The 21,384-nt window shown below is 38.3% G+C and overlaps 1 protein-coding gene across 1 annotated transcript in view; it reads left to right on the forward strand.

Moving 5' to 3' along the window:
• Positions 1-3,631: 3,631 nt before the first annotated feature.
• TTC7B (tetratricopeptide repeat domain 7B) overlaps positions 3,632-21,384 on the forward strand; it is a gene marked incomplete at its 5' end in the record, with an annotated part of 79,547 nt that continues 61,794 nt past the window's right edge. The window contains 8 exons of the mRNA XM_009071206.1: positions 3,632-3,695; positions 8,367-8,504; positions 9,714-9,797; positions 10,959-11,063; positions 12,386-12,503; positions 12,700-12,757; positions 17,273-17,345; positions 18,594-18,754. Coding sequence (XP_009069454.1) covers positions 3,632-3,695; positions 8,367-8,504; positions 9,714-9,797; positions 10,959-11,063; positions 12,386-12,503; positions 12,700-12,757; positions 17,273-17,345; positions 18,594-18,754 — 801 coding nt within the window. The remainder of the gene's footprint in view (positions 3,696-8,366; positions 8,505-9,713; positions 9,798-10,958; positions 11,064-12,385; positions 12,504-12,699; positions 12,758-17,272; positions 17,346-18,593; positions 18,755-21,384) is intronic.

The following is a 21,384-nucleotide window of genomic DNA, read 5'->3' on the forward strand; positions in this document are numbered from 1 at the left end:
CAGTGTATATGGTCGAGTCAATATCTCTTATGATACCTGGGATGCAAAAGGAAGCATGAACTGGCTGGCAAATAATTTTAAAAGTTGTGTTCTGTGTTTAGACTTCTATTGTGCTTATCATAGAAAGCAAAGGTTTAGCAATATGGAGATTGAAGTTGGTGAAGCATTGTGAAAAAACCTGTCTTGAAATTTATCTAGCAGTTTCAAAGGTGTTATATTTCCCAAGGCAGTTACCTTTTCATCATCTGGGATTAGTTTTGGCACTTTCTTTTTGTTGAGTTTTAATCTTTCATTGATTTATATAAGTGACATGTTATGGATCATTTTTGTGTGGTGTATCTCATGGCAAATTGTAGAGTTGCTTGGTGTGTATTTCTTCCTTCTTGAAAATGTATCATTTTTTTTTTTTTCCCCAAACTGATCACCATTAGGGTTAGTATTAAATGTAGATAGACATTGCCTTGAATTGAAATTTTTCTTAAAAGTTGATAGCTCTGAAGCCTGGACACACCTTCCAGCCTCAGTTGTTCTGTGATTCCGTGAAATTGGTGTGATCTGGGAATCTCCTTTGAGGAAACTGTTGCCTGTTCCATATTAAATTTTAGACCCTCTTTCTTGAAAGAATTTTTTGTTATCATTATTACTGTTACTGTTTTTTATTTGTGTTGTTGTCCAGCTGGATTAAAAGCCAGGTATGGTGAGTTTTATAATTTCAGTCTTGTCTACTATGTCTAGGGTGTGAAGTCATTCAGAGCAGTCAGTTGAGCTTTAGGAAAAGATGTAGGCATGGACTCAAAGAATCAATTTGCACAAAAAACCTCTGTGTTTCCCTGCAGGTACATACTTACACTATACATGCAGGCAACCTTCTTGGTAAAAAGGAAATACCTGTTTTGTGGATACACCTTGATCTTCACCTACACTTCAAAAGAATGTCATTTATTGCTGAAGCATGAGGAAATCTTTTTTTATACAGCATCCCATATTTGCTTACTCAAACTGCTTGGTATTGCACAGCAAATCCTAAGGAACAGAATGTTCCTCTCTTACAATATATATACCTTATTAATTAATACAAAAACTTCCCATAAAGTGACCTTGCTATGTGCAAAATAGTCTGCTTCTGTGGCAGATTGATTATAGTAGCCCTGCCTTAAATTCTGAAGACATGTTTTGCTTTAGTGTTCATAGGATCTTTATATTGTAACATAAATACAGTATGGGGTTTTTTTCATACACCCTGCAGTATGACACTACTTTGAGTTGTTTAGCTGTATTTATTGCATTGTTTCCATTAATGAATACTTAATACAGCAGCAAGCCCGCATAATTACGCTGCCTTTACTACTGTTAATTAGAATGGTCTTATCTTCAAAGACTTCTAGCAATTCTCCTTCCTTGGTCCAGAATACTTAGAGCAGGTTTCTCGGGCTCAGCCTTTCAGTCTTACTTACTCCATTCTTAACTCACCCTTTCATGGCAAGATGCCTCCTGGCAAAAATGGAGCTTTGTTCAGTTTAATTTTCTCATGCTTGGGATATGCAAGTTAGGAATTTCATAATTTCAACTGAGCATGTAATGAAGTCCTTTTCTTTCGTCACATCAGGCTGATTAATACCATACCACATAAGACATGTCTAGCCAAGTATCTGATAACCAGCAGTGATTCAAAGTACCTAAGACAATGAATAGCAAGACAAGTATCAAGGAAACTTCTTTCTAGGTATTCTCCTGAGCACCAACTCTGAGTCTGCTATGCAATGGGGTTGTTTTTTTGCTGCCTGATACATTAAGCCACTGCATTGTGTTCTTTTGTGGATGGTCAATGTGATTTGGCTAATTGTATTTATGATTTTGTAGATCTTTGTGTTATTGCCTCCTCAGTTTTCTTTAACCAGTTCTTCAGCTAGGATAAATTTCTTGGTTTGCCTTTGGTTAAGAGCCAGCTCATGCTTCCAGTTGCTTCTTTTGCTCTGCCCTGTTACCATGAAATTACTTGGCTCATATGCCTGCACCGATCAGGAGACACAGAAAATTCCTGAGTTCAGTCGACTAAACTGAGCTTTCTGCTTCGACAGGTCAAAATTTCTCGGTAATTTCTGCATGGAGAGGATTTGATACAAACATAAACTCATTTAGGAAAATGTTTGAAATTATAGGGGCAAATAATGTTTGCTTCTGTTTCGATAAGTGACTTTTTAGTAGTTCTTTTTGGGGAAACATCCTTTATTTTCTCTGAGAAAGTAGTATCTCCAGCAGCTCTTGCTTTCTGGGAGCCATTGTCAGTTGGTCAGGTTGAATCTTCTTCCAGGTTGATAAATTTTACATAGAAGGCTGGACAGTTAAGTCCAGCCTTTCTGATGCTTCCTCACCACTCCTTATTCCTTTTCCTGGGTGGTTCTTATTCATGAGTAACTGTGTTTTGAAATTTCTTTGTTATGTAAAAATAAAAATGTCTTCTAAGATTTAGAATACTCATTGCATTGATTAAAAAAGTAAAAGTCAAACCAAACCAACTGCCCTGGGGTCTTAGCTACTGTATATTAGCACAATATGTTTAGTGTTGCTTCCGAACTGCGTGGAGTTCAGATGTGTTTTAGTGTCCATTTTCTTTCAGGCATTTAATTACTGCTTTTATTTCTAGTGCTTTTTAAAAAATAACCTAAAAGATGTTTTAATGTCAGACAAGTTTGGTTTCCCATCTGTAATTTATTGTAGTTTAAACACCCTTAGGACTAGAGGAATTGCTTATTCCAACAACAAATTATTTTCTAGATTTGAACCGTTAATTGTGGAACTAATGATCTAAATTAACAGGAAATAGTACTTGTGCTAATTCAGATACAGCTTAGAGAAAGAAATCTGAAGAGTTAAAACATAGTCACTGATTTGGGGGTTTCTTGGGTGTGTATGAGAATGGATGAATGAATTCCTACGAGTCATGTACCCAATGCAGATTACTGTTGTCTGTCCACCAGCATAGAAGAGTGTTCAGAAAGCATCCAGTGTTCAGAGAGAGCAATAAAGTTTGCAAACCTTCGGTATTAAGTCATAAGGAATATTTGTTTTCATTAAAAACAAATATTTTAGCTGCTTGGAAAGCAACTGGTTATGACAAGCGAGTGGAGATTGTCATGGCTGTATTTGTAACATTCACAGATACTGAATGCATCAGGAAAACAATTCCCAAGCATTCTCAAGCATGTCTGATGATATACTAATAGAAGTATTTCTCCATATGCTGCCTAAAATACAAAAGTTATCCTGTTCTTGTGTGAGTTTTCTGTTGCTGTTTTCTGTTGTTCTGTCTTTGAATCAGTGATGTGGACTCAGCTCTGATAGATTAGGTACCTGAGGCTAGTTAAACCATGGCTTTAGTTTTTACAGTTGTCAAACTATGTGCAGTTTCAGGATGTTTGAATGTGTTCAGCTCTGACAGCTGTGGCAGTTCTGTTCTTTTATTGTGTTTGGCCAACTTTTCTGAAATGCAAATTTAGAGCATTGCAAAAAAATGCATTTTAACCAACTGATTTTTCTGTGCAAGTTACTTTCTGTTCTCTTTTCTGTGTGTGGGAATTACTCCTAAAAGTAATACGTTCTGCTTAAATAATTGAATTCTTGTTTTGAACAGCATCTTCTGTCCTCAAGAAAATACAGAAGAAGCCTTACTGTTACTGCTTATTAGTGAATCTATGGTAGGTAAAATAGAGTGAATGTCCATGTGCTGTATGTGTGTGTGTTTTCCTTGGGTTTTTTTAAAATGAAAATAGAATTTTCTGGGGTTTTTGTCTTGCCTTACTTTCACTTGTCTTTCATTTTCTGTTAGGAAATCAGGCAGTCACTTCGGAAACTCAAGCTGGTTTTCCTCAGCTGACAAGATGAGGTTTGCCAGTATTAGGGAGTTTTTCTCCTTCAGAGTGGCTGTACCTAGCCTCCTTCTAACCGTGGACAGGTGAACACAAAGCCAGGTCTTTCATCTGCCTTCACTTGCCAGTATGAACCACTGTTAGACCAGCTGGTTGCTCTTCAGACAGACTCAAAATCAAAGTTATTTTTGTTGTAAAAAAACAAATCAAAGACAACTAGATGAGCATAATAAGCATCTCCAAAAAGTATACTCCATTGTGCATGAAACTTCAGGCACTCAAATATGTAAATGATTTTTTATGATTGTAACATTCAGTCTTTGCTACGGGATTTTTTTAAAATGTCCTCAATAAGTGATTCCTTTCAATGGCCTACTCGTGCCCTTTATCAACATTCCATGTTTTTCTCTAGTCTGATTTTTCTAGTCAACAGTCAACTGCCATGACTGACGTTCTCATACCGCATCAGTTTTATATTCTCAGATAAAATGAAATGAAAAGCTGAAGTTGGAGGTTTTGCTTGTTTTTTAACTGGAAGGGTGAAACCTCTGCGGTCTCAGGCATCATGCAATCTGTCTCACTGCACATCAATGAGATGTAGACTTTTAAGTTCTATAGGTGATTCAAATGCTTTCATGCTTTGGCATAATTTCTGGTTTGCTACAGTTCAGTAGGACAGAACATTGTAGTGAACGTTGTCCTATTTAAACTATTTTAAAGCGTCAGACATTTACATTGTAGTGCTAACTACTTTCCTCATTCCTAGTGATCTGTCTTGCAATATTCATGGCAGAATCTAGAAATTCTGACTAGATTCTGATTCTCAGAATACACAAAACTAGACTGAGCAAACATTTCCATGTATCATGTGTTGGTTTTACTGCAGTGTATACTCACAGCTGAAAGGTGCCACCTGTGCCTCTGGAATGTGCCTGAGCAGCTTGTGGAGCTGTACAGAATTCTGATGTGAACTGTGGTCACGATGTGAAGTGGAAGCAGTCCCAGTTCTGCGAGATCTGACTACTGATTGCTGTGTTTGCATGTGTAGCTCCTTACATATCAGCATTAAGAAGCCAAAAACCAAATTAAAAGTACTGCCTTGTTAAGTTGCTTTTCAGGTTACTTAGAGTTGTGCCTTTGTGAATTAGATCTGCCTAATTATATCAAATGCTGTCACTCTAGAGCATATAGCCTTAGCAAACTTTCAATTTTTTTTCTTTATAGTAATTATTGCAGGTTATCTCAGGCAAAATAGTTTGTCGCAGAGGAGTATAAAGTCTTCTACTTGATTGACTTACTTCAGCTAAGTCATTTGTTCAGGATAGTTTCGAAGGGAGGAAGGAGGAAGATTGAGCTTAAAACTGTTCTTCGTTACAGACTTACCTTTCTGAGAGTTAAGACCTGTTCTTTCAGCTTCAGTGCATGCTAACTTTCTAGCTGTAGTAGTTGTGAAGTACTACATGATTTATGATTTTGAAACCAGTATTTGGGAAAGAAATAAGAACACTTCTGGAAGATTGAGTAATCATTGGTGTTTTGAGATGGTATTGTGTTATTAGAATAGCATGGTCCTTTCCTTTCAGTGCCTGCGAATTAGTAAAATAAACCCATTAAGGCCAAGTTGGATGTGGCTCTGAGCAACCTGGTCTAGTGGAAGGTGTCCCTGGCAGGGTGGCTGGAACTAGATGATCTTTAAGGTCCCTTCCAACCCAAACTGTTCTCTGATTCTATGATCTGAAGGACTGACATCTTCACATTATAATGCATTTGTGTCGCCACACAAATGTCTGTTGTGGTAGCAGAATCGCAAAATGGTTAAGTTGGAAGGCACTTCCAGAGGTCATTTTGTCCAAACCCCTGCTCAAGCAGGACCACCTGGAGCAAGCTAGGTATCTGTCCAGACATCCTTTGAATATTTCCAAGGAAAGAGACTCCACAACCTCCCTGGGCAGCCTGTGCCAGTGCTCATTCACCCTCACAGTAAAAAAAAGTGATTCCTGATGTTCAGAGGGAACCTCAAGTTTCAGTTTGTGCCCACTGCCTCTGCTCCTGTCACTGGGAACCACTGAAAAGAGCCTGGCTCCTTCTTCTTTGTACCCTCCCTTCAGATATTTCTGTGCATTGATAAGGTTCCCCCCCTGAGCATTCTCTTCAGGCTGAAGAGTCTTAGCTCTCTCAGTGTTTCCTCATATAAGAGATACTCCAGTCCCTTATCCATCCCAGTGGGCACTTGTTGGAATGTCTTCAGTAGCTCCATGTCGCTTGTACCAGGGAGTCCAGAACTGGACCCAGTACTGCAGGTGTGGCCTCACCAGCACTGAACAGCGGGGAAGGATTGCCTCCCTCGACCTGCTGGCAACACACCTGCTTATGCACACTGGGCTATCAATAACCTTCTTTCCAGCTGGGGCACCTTGCTGGCTCCTGTTCAACTTGGTGTCCCTAGGATGTCCATATCCTTTCCTGTCAAGCTGCTTTTGAGCTGGGGGGCCCCTAGCAAGTACTGGTGCCCCAGGTGCAGAACTTTGCACTTCCAGGTCTTTGTTGAAGCTTTTGATGAGATTCCTGTCAGCCCATTCCTCCAGCCTGTGGTCCCTCTGGATGGCAGCACAGCCCTTTGGCATGTCAGTTCCTTCTCCTAGTTCTGTAACATCAGCAAACATGCTCGAGGGTACATCCAGATCATGAACAGGATCAGGCCCAGTATCAGCCTCTGGGGTACACCACTAGTTACTGGCCTCCAGCTAGACTTTGCCTCACTCAGCACCAGTTCCTGGGTTCAGCTTTATGTGTGATTCTTAACCAATGGTAAAATGGCTGAGCATATCCTTTCTTCCACTGTAGCTGAATTTATACTGCTCAAGTGTGTTACAGACTAAAAGTGTGTGTGTTAGGTGTGGCCACCTGACACATTGCAGTTTAACTAATTGTCACTTTACTGTGTCTGAGATTGTGGCAGTTCTGAAATACTGAGCACTTCAGTTTGTACCTCCATTCTGTTTTAAATTATGAAAAATATATAAGATATATTCAGCAATAATAAGATATCCTCTTCTATAATACTGCTTTGGCATTGCCAGCCATTTTCTCCCAAGAAATGCTAGTTCATAGCTTGTTCTGTACTTGCAAGGAGTTGAGTCAAATAGTGATTAAATGTGGAGATAAAAAAGAAGTTCTTGAAGCTGACTAAATATTTATGCAGTGTAGAAAGGAAAAGCCAAAGACTTCTTGATCAAAAGAAAGCAAAATGTCTGTTTTGGGGTATGTGTGCGTGGGTGTGTGTTTTCAAACCAAGCTGTAGATTATTCAGTGGATAATTCCTGAAATGTCTGTTTTAGAGACAAAATTGTCTTATTTTGTGCTCCCTATACCCCTTGAAAAATTTCTGGTATTTAATTATTCTGATTTTAAAGATGTATTTAGTATGTTCAGAGCTTAAAATGTTATCCTGTAAAGCAGAGAAACAATTTATTATCCCTTATTGTGTGTCTTTCCTTTCATCTGAAAAAGGTTTAAATAAGCTGCCCATTAAAACTTAGTGAATTTAACTAAATGTATTAAGGGGGCCATGCCCTGTGTAATTAAAAATAAAGACAAGGAGGCATGAGGAAACAGAAGGATCTTTAAGTTCTGGCTTCAAACTACCAGATATACTAGCATTTGTACCAATGGGAATAATAAACACCAGGAAAACTAGGCATAGATAAGATAACAAGATAAGGTGTTTTAAGAGGCTTGATGGTATAGTGGGAGAAGTCTGGCTAGGTCAATATAGGTACTACCTGCTGGGAGACCTGAATTTTATTCTTTGCTCTTTAGCAAGATTTCTCTGTGAACATGGTCAGTTCGTTTAATCCCTTCCAATTTTCTTCCTTCTGAAAAGGAAGAGTTTAATTAAGGAATTAGGTTTGCAATGTGCCTTTCACCAAACAGGACTGAAAGTAGAAAGCCTTACTGCAAACATGGCCTGATTCCAAACCTGTGCTCAGAAACAGGGTCAGGTGTCACTTCTCACTGGTAACTCCTGAAGTGATTGTGGGTTATCCTGGGCAGGTTACCACTCACAAGTGAGAGGATAATGTCATAAAGTTATGAAGAGAAAAGAACTTGATTGCCTTATTTCACAAAAGCTGGAATAGGGGCTTTGAGTATCCTTCAGATATGTTTTGCTGTATAAAAAAAAGAAATTTTAGAAGATGAATATACATTATATTTATAAAAAACCCACCTTATTTGGTTTCTGAGAACTCTTCAATAATTTTAGATACACTGCCCAATTTATATAATTAGAATGAAGTAATTAGAAACAGATCCATGTAGAAACATCAGCCTTGTCACTAATGCTTCTTTCTGTCTACAAATTAGTAGAAGATATTATCTCTCTGTATTATTTGTATCAACTGATGATTGTCAGTGTAAATAAAATGGTAGTTACTTGGGTGAAAATGCAGCTGGAATTGCACTGGCTGACTTTGTTTCTTCCCTCGTGGTGTGTTTCAGGCTAACCGTGACGCTGTGCTGAGCAGAATACCAGAACACAAAAATGATCGGATCATCAGCTTGCAAAGTGCATCTGTAGTCTACGATTTACTTACCATAGCCTTGGGAAGAAGAGGCCAATATGAAATGCTTTCAGAGGTTTGTTGATAATAGTGGATATTGAACTGTGTGATCATTGCTAGTTTCTGTTAGTCATGTTAACTGTGATAGTAATCAAGGGCTAAAGAAATACAGGACACTGTCATTCTGACTACTCTATAAATACGGGAGGTAGTTTCCACCCCAAAATGTTTCCTGTCTGAATTTATCCAAGTGACTTGAGGTGCTCAGGCACAGAAGGAAGGTGTGGTAAATGTTTAATGGCACAGAAATTCACATGATTTTTAGGTGGGGAGGCATGGATCTGCTTAAAAGGGTACACATTAAATGGAGGCAGCAAGAAGGAATGGCAAAAAATAAAAGCTGTTGTGGATATAAAAATGAGAGCTGTAATTACCTGGAAAAAGGATTTGTGGTATTTTATTTCAAAAGAAAACTTTCTTTTACACCTCTTAATTTTTGGGCATGATCTGTAGTCCTCATAGTTTGTAAAATGGTTTTGAAGTTAATAAAAAGGAAATGTATTACTTTTTCAGGTCTGTGGGAAAATGTGTTCTCTATCTCAAATGTCATATGTTTGATTAAGCAACTTACATGTGTTTTGTTAGGTTGTGGCAGCTTTATTTTTCAGGAAATTTTCAAGTATTGTGAACAGTTATATACCTGAGAAACAGCTACAACTCTCTGGGCAGAGCAGATCTTTCTGCTGCTGAAGCATTGCTCACCCAGCAGCAGGGAATTGTTGCTGGCCACAGTTAATTATTGGTACCCAGGGGTTGACTTGCTGAGAAACAGTTTCTCTCTACCATAATAGAGGGCTTCTATTACGATAAAAGTGAAAACAGCACTCTTATTCTTTTGTATATATTGATAGTCACTCTTTAATCTGCATATCCTGTGGTGTTCTCAGTGTAGGAAGAGAGTGTGTACCATTCTCCTTTCCATTTAAAACCTATCTCGTGCCTTTTAGAAGGGTACTGTCAGTAACCTGGTATATATCATTCCTTCTTTCAGACTACATAATACAGTATCAGCAGAAGTATTTAAACAAACATCATAAATGGGAAATCACTTCTCTCTTCAATTCTTTGTTTCCCATATGACTCTGGCAGCTGTTTTTGCCTATTTGAATTATGTGAATTTTCAATTACATATATGTTAGATATGAGTCAGTACAAAAATCTTTTACTAGTATATCTTCATAATTGAAGAATATGCCCTTAAATAACAATTTTCCTCCCAAATTAGTGTTTAGAAAGAGCCATGAAGTTTGCATTTGAAGAGTTTCATCTCTGGTATCAGTTCGCGTTGTCCTTGATGGCAGCAGGAAAAGTAAGTCTGAAATTTCTGATTTACTTCTTGTATTGGTGGCATTTGATAACACCAGTTGACACTTCCCTAATTGTAGTATTTGTGAAAATAATTCTCATCCTTAAATCAGCTAAGTACACTGTACTCCTGAGTTTATGCCTAGTGCTGTACAAAGAACGTTGTTATTTCAACAGTTTCTAACTTAGGAAGGCCTAAAGGTGATGGTAACAAATGTCTTGTCAGCCAGCTGAAGATATGCTGATTGAATGGAAGTAGTGAATTACAAAACTCGTAAAACCTGTTTAAGTGTGGTTTTGATGAATGGATTTTCTGCTTAGGTACAAATTAATGCTGATTCCTGATGTTCCTGTCATTTTTTTCCTTTGTAAATTTCTGACTTTGAGGCATTCTTTGCAACTGATGTTTTTTTAAATAATTGTATATAACCTAGGAACTTACATACAACCCTCTATTTTCAGTTCTTTTTTGCTTTTTCCTTGTCATGTTACACAAACTAAATCGCATTCATTATGTAACATAAACAACTAAGTTTATAAAAGATCATTCTTAATGGGAGTAATTTGCTTATCTTCAGTATGGGGGAAGGAAATGTATTTTCCTTAGATAATATTTTAGGCAGCACATTGGTTCTGAAAAGGGTTGGTTCTTCTTCCCATTCTCTCTTTACTTTGAGTTATGTTCTAAACTGGGATTGGATGAAGGCAAATAAATTTCAAAAAAAGAGTGGTGCCAATCTGTTATACAGTCTTCCCTCAGAGCTGTTCCTATGTGCAGGTGTAACTCCAAAAGAGCACAAAAACTCTGATTGTTCTGAAGACTCTGTTCTGTTCCTGCACTTTCATTTGCCTGGCTCAGATGCTGTGAGCATACAGGCCTAGCAAAGCTTCAAATGCATCTCAGAACTGCATTCTGAATCATGTAACATTGGAATTACCTGCTTGGCAAATGTCTCTGGGGACACTTAATGGTAGTTCAGAGGGGTTAAATAACAACAGCAGTGCCTACAGACTTGTGTTTCACCAGAGTTGTGACAAACTGTCAACAAAATGTGTAGTAACATCTTCACATGAGAAAAATAAAGGACATGATGGAAATAGGAATCTTCTGTCTGTGAAACATATTTATGCTTTTAGTAATGTCAGTGGAAAATGTTTTTAACAGTCTGCTCGAGCTGTGAAAGTCCTGAAGGAATGTATACGTTTGAAACCAGATGATGCAACTATTCCACTCCTTGCTGCTAAGCTTTGTATGGGATCTCTCCACTGGGTAAGCTTCACCACTCAGTTTTTTCAGCAAGAACTATGCTAAAATCTTGGTTTAGGGATGTAGCAAATACTTCTGCACAGAAACCGGATGCACGTGGACATCTCTCAAAATGCAGCACAGATCTGTATATGCACATGTACATCCCCAAGTGGGGAATTTAAAATATTTGGCAGCAATGGTTATGTTTATCCAGGTAGCATATTTTGATACTGATCTAAGACATAGGTTAAGATGTATTAGAAATTAAAACATTGGTTGAAGACAGATTACAAATGCAACTTAGACTTCTGTTTCCTCTGTGCAAGAGGAAAATAACTTTGCACAATAATGAAACAAATCTCTTATAATCAAGAGGCTGTACTGGTGATACCGTGTTTGCAGGCAGCTGGGGTTTATGAATTCATACTAGGGACAGTGTCTTTAAAAAGGTGTGATTTGAGTTGTGTTTTAGGTAACCTTGAAGTTGGTGTATCTGTACAAAACAAATTAAGGTGAAAAGAGATCATCATGTGGTTTTCAAAAACCTGTGTAGTTTTTAGAAGACTATTTATAAATAGGAGGAAAAGAGGAGGGAAAGATCACAATCAGAAACTGAGAAAGTAGTGTAGTAGCAGAAATATGACTTGTTGAGGCTGTCAGAAATAGTCTTAATTAAAGTAGATCCTAGTTCTGTAACTTGTTCCCTATGGATTGAGTCCATATGGAGTAGCTTATTGTACTTAGCATTTACATTTACTGGAATGGATTCAAATGTTATTTTTCTGGATTGTTAAATAGTGTGCTAGCCATGGGTGTGCGGTTAAACCTTGATTTTTTACATGTTTTTCTGTTTATGACTTTGCATACATTCAGTAATACAGTGTTCAAAGCAGAGTTCTGCATGGGTATACTTCTTTTTACAGGGTTAGAGCCATAGTTGGAGCCATAGTTCATGTGATTGATTTTCCTAAAGAAATAGTCCATGAGGCAAGAGCTCTCTTTATAAAATGCAAAGTTGGCAGATGGCATATATGGACCAGAAATACCTTTGTTATTAACATACATAAATAAAAAAGGAAAAAAGACAAAACACATTAAGTGTGTTAGGGGCCAGAGTTTCTCTCAACCATAGCAATGGCTGCTTCAGCTTAAAATCTGTGCTCTTTACTTAGTATTTATTAGAAAAGCTAAGTCTAATGAAAAATTAAATAGTCCTTAAAAGCAATCATGGCTGAGATTTTCACAGACTCAGTGTGCATTATGTACATGTTGTGCCTTCTTCATTTTGCAATGTAAAATTTACGTAGTTTTCGACTTACATGGATGTGTTATAATATTTTCAGTTGGAAGAAGCTGAAAGATTTGCCAAAACAGTTGTTGATCTTGGGGACAAAACATCAGAGTTCAAAGCAAAAGGCTACTTGGCACTGGGATTGACTTACAGTCTTCAGGCTACTGATGGTAAGATAAAAATAAGCCTTCACATTTGGAAATTCCCCTGTTGCCTAAAAAAGGATACCTAGCAGAATGTTAGACTTAAAATTTAAGCTTCTGTGTGCAACCATTTTTTCAGTCAATGTATTAAATCTTCTTCAATTAGCATGTGGAATGAAATCTCTCCATCGTTCATATCACTGATTAAATATATCCTTTTTAGCATCTTTGCGAGGGATGCAAGAGGTCTTGCAGAGAAAGGCTCTTCTTGCATTTCAGAGGTGAGTGGGTGTTGATCTTTTCATTTCGTTCTGAAATATGCAGTGAAAAGCTTTTATTATGTGTTAAAAAGAGAGACTTGTAAAAGATTGTGTAATGACGACTTCACCTCTGGGAGTCTCCCCTCAGGAGTACAGAATGTGTTTCTTTAGCATTTATTTCCATCCTCTTCTGTCAGAATTGTTTTCTAAGGGTTTCCTTTTATTTCATTCTAAGGACAATTGTGTTGCTCTCTAGTATAAAATATTTGCTCAAATATTCTGTTCTGGCCTGCTTATTATGGCAATGTTTTATTAGGTTGCTCTAGAAAATGATTGAGTGGTTTGAATTAAGAGTAATCAATACATGCTAGGTTAGGAGAACTGTTTTGGGAGCAATCATAAAATGATCATAAAATGGTTTGGGTTGGAAGAGACCTTAAAGATCATTTAGTTCCCACCCCCATACCATAGCAGAGACCCCTTCTACTAGACCAGTTTGCTCTAAGGTCCATCCAGCCTGACCTTCAACACTTCCAGGGGTGGGGCGTCCACAGCTTCTCTGAGCAACCTGTTCCAGTGCCTCACCACACTCACAGTGAAGAATTTATTCCTAATCTAGATCTAATTTATTCCTGTTCTAATCTAAACCTGACTTCTTTCAGTTTGTAGCCATTTCCCCTTGTCCTATCTGTATATGCCCTTGTAAAAAGCTCCTTTCCAGTACTGCTGTAGGCCCCTTTAGGTACTGGAAGGTGCTATAAGATCTCCCTGGAGCCTTCTTGTCTGCAGGCTGAACAACCACAGCTCTCTCAGCCTGTCTTCAGAGGGAGGTGCTCCAGCCCTCTGGTAATTTTTGTGGTCCTCCTCTGGACTTGCTCCAACAGGTCCACATCCTTCCTTATGTACAATGCCCCAGGAGACCTTTAGCTGTATAGGTTGAGTGGAACTTCAGTTTTGTAGTGATATGGAGCTTTGAAATATTTGTGCTAACTAGCAGAATATAAATTTATACACAGAAAGTCTTGGGAATGTGTCGATTAATTGGACCTGTTTTCAGTTGATACAACATCCTAGAGACAATGTTTTGTATTTTTAAGTGCATGTTAAGTCATATAGTCACCCTTTCAGCTGGCCTTTCTCAGAATGAGCTTGTACATAGATTTTAGTTCAGTTGTGTTTCAGAGGTTTGACCCATGTGCAGGGTACATGTTTTAAAGACTAGTGAATTGCTGATGTTGCTGTTAGTGATACTGATCATGTGAGTGGCTTGGACTCCTCACAGAATCTTGACTAGAATAGTTTGGTCCTTGAAAAGAACAGAGTTTCAGCATCTCAAAAATCCCATAGCTGCCTTCTAAGAAAAGGGAAAAAGTATGCTTTGACAGGGGTCTGTTCTGCTTGTTATCATGTTTTCACACTTGTGTTCATAAAGAGTCTTGTATCTGATAGATCAGCTGTACTGGAAATTCACTCCAATGTGATTGATAATGTTGCTGTTTCCTTGCCTTGATAGCATAAATATAGGATGCTACTGAAAATTTCTTACCACAGAGAATGTGTTATGCTCAGCATACCAGAGTTGTGCCCACTTTCTCTTCCCACATCTGAAAAATAAACGTTTTCCAGGAGATGGAAGTTGAAATTCTCCATTCATCTCCTACACAATCTATAAAGTAAACATCTTGTACTGGACTCAATATTATGATATGCCAGGCTTTTATGTGGGTTTTTTTAAATCACGTACCTAAAGGACCAATTCCTGAAGAAACAGAGGTCACGAAGAAATGCAGTTATGTTTTGTACCTTTGCCTGTGCCAGATTTCAAGGCTTGCCAGTTTGTGATAGTGGCCGTGGAAGAAGGTGCTTGTTGCTGTCTTCACACAGTACTGAGGGGGTGTTTGTTTCACTAACTTTTCTTTTTAAAATTTTGGAAGACTTTCAGTGCTTTTCCTGTGGTTGGTGTGAATTGAAGTTTCACAGAACTCTCCAAATGGTTGATAGAGAGTAACAGCTTTATTCTTTCACTATCTGAAACTTGAGTCACCGTGCAAGTATTCTTTTAGTTATAATCTCTTATTCTCACTTAGCCTTGTTTAATTTGTGAACTTATATTTAACAAAGGACTGGTCCTGGACCCTGTTAGGGTTTACATGTGACTTTAATTTCCAATTTAGAGGTAAAGTGAACAAAATATGAACCTGAGTCTTAGTTACTTAAACTGCTTTGAAGCATTCTGGGTGTAGTGGCTAAACTAACAGAGCTGTAGAGTTCTTTGGACTTGGGAAGATAGAAATGCATAGGTCAGAAGCAGAAGGTTCTCTTTGTTGTTGTAATGGTTTAAAGGTCAATTTTGTTCCTTCCAGCCAATGGAGATGACTCATTAAATGTTCTGAAGATGATTTTTACACATCCTCTTTCTAATTGAGTCTCCATTAAAAGAATGCAACAAATACAAATAAAAAAATAGTTCCAGGCTTGCTGCCCAGTGTTTACTACACATCCTTTTGGGGTACAGCCATAATTTCTTTTTGTCCTTATGCTCAAGCATCCCCCTGCCAAAAAGCTCTTATCTTGCAGCAGAAAGATTGTGTTACAGGGGAAAATAGTAGAGTGTATTACAAGAACAACTTCTGTGGAATAATAAAATAAACGCGGCTAAGTGTGTGCATTTGACCAAAGCATTAAAAACGAGCAAACAAACAAACTTTTTTTAAAAAAAGTAGTTATTTTTTGTTTTAATAATTGGGGTTAGTTGCAACAGAAGCAGTTAGAAATATTTTGAGAGTGAATAATGAGAAAACCACTGCTGCTATTGGGCAGTTCAATGCTTTTGTCAATGAATGTTCTGTTTACGAAAAGACCATCAGCATAAACTTCATCTGACCTTCACACATAGGTTCAGGGTGAGTTAGGTGTTATGCAGATTTTTAATGTAATACTGTGATAAAGAAACTGTCCAGCATAGATTTCTTTTATATTGCAGCATAACAAGTAAATTCAGCGGGACTGGTCATGAGTAGTGTTCCCTGCTCAGTATCAAGGCCAGACCTGTTTAGAATCTTTATCAATGACCTGGAGAAGCAGGTTGAGTACACCTTCAGTCAGTCTGCAGGTAACACCAAGTTGGGTGGGAGTGTTTATCTGCTGGAGGGTAGGAAGACTCTGCAGAGGGATCTTGTCAGGCTGGACCCATGGGCTGAGGCTAATTGTGTGAGGTTCACCGAGGCCAAGTGCTGCGTCCTGCCAGTGGGTCACAATAACCCCATACAGTGCTACAGGCTCGGGGCAGAGTGGCTGGAAAGCTGCATGATGGAAAAGGACCTCTGTGTGCTGATCAACAGCAGCTGAACATGACCCAGCAGTCTGCCCAGGTGGCCAAGAAGACCAATGGCATCCTGGCCTGGATCAACAATAGAGTGGCCAACAGGACTAGGGAATTGATTGTCCCCCTGTACTCAGCACTGGTGAGGCCATACCTTGAGTATTGTGTCCAGTTCTGGGCCCCTCAGGACAAGAAGGACATTGAGTTGAGGGAGTGGCTGAGGGAGCTGGGGTTGTTTAGCCTGGAAAGAAGAGGAGGCTCGTGGGGGACCTTAACACTCTCTACAACTACCTGGAAGGAGGCTGTAGCCAAGTGGGGGTTGGTCTGTTCTTCCAAGTAACAAGTGACAGGACGAGAGAAAGTGGCCTCAAGTTGCACCAGAGGAGATATAGATTAAGTATTAGGGAAAATTTTTTTTCTGGAGAGAGTTGTCAAGTATTGGAACAGGCTGCCCAGGGAAGTGGTGGAGTCAACATCCCTGGTGACTGATCCATATGGATTAGTGGTGAACATGATGGTGGTACTACATTGATGGTTGGACTTGATGATCTTAGAGTTCTTTTCCAACCTTAATGATTCTATTATAGCTTAGTCTCAAAGCAACTTAAACCCATGAAGTAGCTGGCTTCCTCAGAGGCTTACTGTATTGAACTGAAAATATCCTTAAGCTTTGTGAGTCTGAGAATGAACAAAACTGTGATCTACTGTGCTGCTATTCTTGCTCTTTTGAGTTCTGTGCTTCAGAACCATCCTGCCACATTTGGTGTGATTGTTGGGTACTTCTGGTGCAGATGACATAACTCTTCTCTTTGCAGGCATGTTATTTTGGGGGATTTTTGCTTGGGTTTTGTTTTCCTTTTTCTGTAAGAAAACCTCATTTAATTAATTTTTATTATAAATATCCTTAGGCAATTACATCTAGTGTTTGTTTAGGAGTATAATTTATTTAAAGAACCATTTTGTATTGCTCATTTTTAAGATTTATATTCAAATCACTTCATTATTTTCTAATAAAGTGATGTTTTTAATGGCCTAAAGAGCTTCCTTTAAATCAAGGATGATTGACAAGTGTGAGGAAAGTCACTGGAATGAGCACCACTTATATCAAAATCTGAGCATACGTGTAGTGAAGAGATCTGAGATGTATCTGCATTTGTGGCTATGTCTAACCTGTCTGAGCAGCGGAAAAATTCACTGTTCTCTTTGTTTTTAAGGGCTCACAGTTTGTCTCCAACGGATCATTTGGCAGCATTTTACTTGGCACTGCAGCTTGCCATATCCAGACAGGTTAGTTTTGTTTCAAAAGTGCAGCTTGATGAAGATTAGGATTTGTATCTGTTGATGGATACAGATGAAGATTTCTTCCTTAAAAACTTGGTTTTCCTTGTGCATAGGTGCATATATATGGAAAAAAACCCTGAAATATTCTCTCCAAACAGCTTCAGTCTTATGCACTTCTCCAGATTTCTGCCGCTTCCAGCTCTAGGATCGCAAATAAGACATAAGTAATTCAACTTATTTCAGCATTTATGTTGCTAGATGAAGAGAAAAAAAATGTCAATTTTTACCATGTTTTTACCCATTATGTGTGATCTCTGCTTAGATCCTGGAGAGTGGAACTCTTGAATCTAGACTTTAATGATCTTTACAATGCTTAAATCTCAAGTATGTGCTAAGATCTTTCTGAAGACTTGTAGGAGGTTTGGTTATTCTGAACAAAATAAAAAATAAGTGTTTAAGAAAACTGGAAATCATTTTAATATTGTAAAAGAGATCAGAGCTAAGTTCAACTTGTACAGCTGTTGTGTCTAAGGCATTCTACCATATATCACATGCATTTGGGTAATGTGGAACTGCTTTGTATATATCATGGGAAGCCTTTTCCTATGTCATGTTTATTTTATGAAGTAGTTTTGAGCACAGTCGTTTACATACTCTAGGTGACTACTTTTCATTGCTAATGAGTAGCACAGGCCTTGGACTATGTCACGTTAGAGTGGAATGGATTGTCACTTTAATAGCAGTAAGTATTTTTCAGTAGCAGGCGATGACTCTGTCCTTCTGAATTCCAAAATTCTCATGTTACTTAAGTAAGCTTCCTGGTTTAAACAGTTAAGTGTACTTACTTTGCACAAAAGCACATGCAGGTGAGGGGATAATGAAATGCTACATAGAGAAAAGTTACTGTTGCTGTCTAACTACATTTTTGTTAATGAATTACAATTATTTTCAAAATCGTGTAGGAATGCAACCAATACACAAAAAGAGAATAGCAAGTGAATATTTCAAGGGGCCAAAGGGATCTGTTTTACAGAAACTTGTATCTTACTCTCCAGGGTTAATATATTATTGAATTTTTGCTGTTCACTGTTGAGCATCAGATCCATTTGAAACTTTTGAGTAGTGTGTTACAGGAGTCTCTGTGTGGTATCTGGGGGAATATTTTGAAATTTTTCTAGATGTGCAATGGGCAATACTGCTAATAGTGGTGCTTTCTTTTTCTGCCTTTTTTTTTTTTGTTGTTTTTTAAATCAGATACCAGAAGCTTTGGGTTATGTCCGTCAGGCTCTGCAGCTACAAGGAGATGATGCCAACTCTCTTCATCTCCTTGCACTCTTACTCTCAGCCCAGAAACACTATCATGATGCTCTGAATATCATTGATATGGCCTTGAGTGAATATCCAGAAAATTTTATGTGAGTGAATGTCATGTTTGCTTTCTGTGCTTTCTTTCATATTTATTTTTCTAAGATTCTCATCTCATTCATTTGAAGAGGGGATGGATTTGAAGATTGTTCTGGATTTTTTCCGACAGTCTTCCCTCCTGCCCGTTTAACACAAGTCTGCTTATTAAAGGCTTGTTAAGTAGTGATTAAGGATTTGGGTTGGAAGGGAGGCTAGAGCTGGAGAGCTGATCTTACTTGGTTTTTTACCTACGCTCTGTAGATACTTTCTCCCTGTTGCATGCTTTATAGTATGTTTGTGTCTTATGTTTTTATGCAATATTCCAAGTAGGATAAACAGTACTTTACTATGAGCTAGGATAGATTTATCCCATCCTACTGATAACTCTGTGCATATTATATGGAATCCCTCCTGTAAAATACATCATAACAGAGAATCTCCTCTTTTGCCTGGATAATAACCAGACATCTGAAGTTGGCTGATGGATGACTAAACAAATGAACAGGGAAGAAGCATGTTTGGTAAATGGTCTCTTGAGAAAGAAATCATTTTCTCTTTAGTTTTCATGTTAGCAAAATACATTTGGATTTTGTACTTTTGTAAGGGTTATTTTAAAATTTATCTTCTTATGAAAATCTAATGAAATGCTTTACAGCAAAAGATCTCAGGGACAGCTTCCATTAACTTCCAGTCTTCCACTCTGGTGCTTTACCAGCTGTCACTAAGGTTGTAATCCATAGTATTACAAATGCCCTACATGCTTATTTAGGCAATTTTTTGAAGTATCTCATTCCTAACTTTTAAATGACTGGCCTGTATTATACCAGCATACCAGAGAGATATGATTTCTTTAATAATTATTGGTTTGAAAATACAGATTATAGTGGTCTTCCTTCCTGTTTCTTGACAATTCATGTCTCTTTTTGACTGTCTACATAAGGTACTGTTGCCTTTTTCCTCACAAATCTGACCAGGACCTCTGTTGATACCACATCTCCTCAGAACTTCTGTGGCTCATAGACAGTTCTGTTCAACTGCTTTTGTGGTCTTTTACTGTTCTGCATTTCTAATTTATCCACACACCTGTGGCTTGTCTTGGGTCTTATCAGGGGCTTCTACACATCAATCACAATTTCAGAACTATCTAGCAATTCCTCTCTCAAGCCTGTCTGTGCTTTCCTCAGGACTGAGGGACCTATCAGTAAGTCATGGTTTGAGAGGCAATTGAAGTGTCAGCTACTTAATTTTATACCCTATTATTGTTAAAGGAAAATATGTTCAAAGCACTATGACTGTCATCTTCTGGTTTTGTTTCATCTCCTGCCACTTCGTGGCAATGTAAATAACCTAGATGAAGCTGCTGTATCTCTCAGAGTAATGATAGTCTAGAAGTGTCTCTGAACCTGTAGTTTTGGAACTGCCTACTGTAGTAAAAGAACTCCCTATTGTTCCTATTGTCTCTATTGTAATAAGAGAACAAAGGTTCATTCAGTAAAATGTTTAAAATTACTCTTGTGAGCATTCAAAAGGTATTCATGGGTTTTTCAAATGTGCTTCATGGCCTTTCCAGGCTTGTCTATACTGCAACTCTGGTTAAACATGTAGCCCAAGCTGGTCATTAGAGTACTGATCTTTGTATTCATGTATGTATATATTGTCTGTTAATCGCATGGGTCACAGTAGTGGTTCTAAATTGTTAGTCCTGTTGTATAATGCGAACACTGTGGTGATACAATGTGCTGTGTTACAACCTACTGGTACAGATCAGAGAATCTGAGAGGAATCTCCTGGCAGTAGGGTTTGCCATCAGATGTGGCAACAATTGCTGAAGAATACAAGATGAAACACAGCTATATATCTCTAGAAAGTCTTTTAAAGTCTGGGTTTTAGTGCTGTCAAGTTACCAGAGAAATCAAAAATATGATTGAGATTTCTTGTCTGCTCTCTGCAATTGATAGTGACAGCCAGCCACACACATCTGGTCAATAATATAAATTTGGATTGATTCCTTCATGCAACTGCATTATTTTTGCATGAATTTCTCAGCAAAACCTCAAGTTTACAGTCTGTTCTTGAACACTATCTGGTGCTCCTGACGTGGTTGACAATGTGCATTCGCATATGCATAAAATACAAACCACAAGTGCTTAGTGTATTGCTAAGTCCATTTTCTTATTTTGCAACTCCTATAAACAATATAAGCTCATGGTATTTCCTTGGCTGGGAAGAGATCCTCTTGTCTTGCTCTACGGCTTGCTAATTTTTAAATACACTGGAGCATTTGATTATTCACCTATAGTGCTTTATTGGCTTTTGCAAACACTTCAGATATCTTGATTAGAGGACTGGAGCATCTCCCCTATGAGGACAGGTTGAGGGAGTTGGGGCTGTTCAGCCTGGAGGAGACTGCGTGGAGACCTCAGAGCAACTTTTCAGTATCTGGTGGGCCTATAAGGGAGCCAGAGAGGGACTTTTTGTTAGGAACTGCAATGATAGGACAAGAGGCAATGGATTCAAACTGGAGGAGGGGAAGGTTAGGTTAGATATTAGAAAAAGGTTTTTTATTATAAGGATGATGAGATGCTGGCACAGGTTGCCCAGGGATGTGGTGGCTGCCCTGACCCTGGCAGTGTTCAAGGCC

This window comes from Acanthisitta chloris, unplaced genomic scaffold (assembly GCF_000695815.1).
Source record: "Acanthisitta chloris isolate BGI_N310 unplaced genomic scaffold, ASM69581v1 scaffold4043, whole genome shotgun sequence".
Classification (NCBI taxonomy): Eukaryota; Metazoa; Chordata; class Aves; order Passeriformes; family Acanthisittidae; genus Acanthisitta; species Acanthisitta chloris.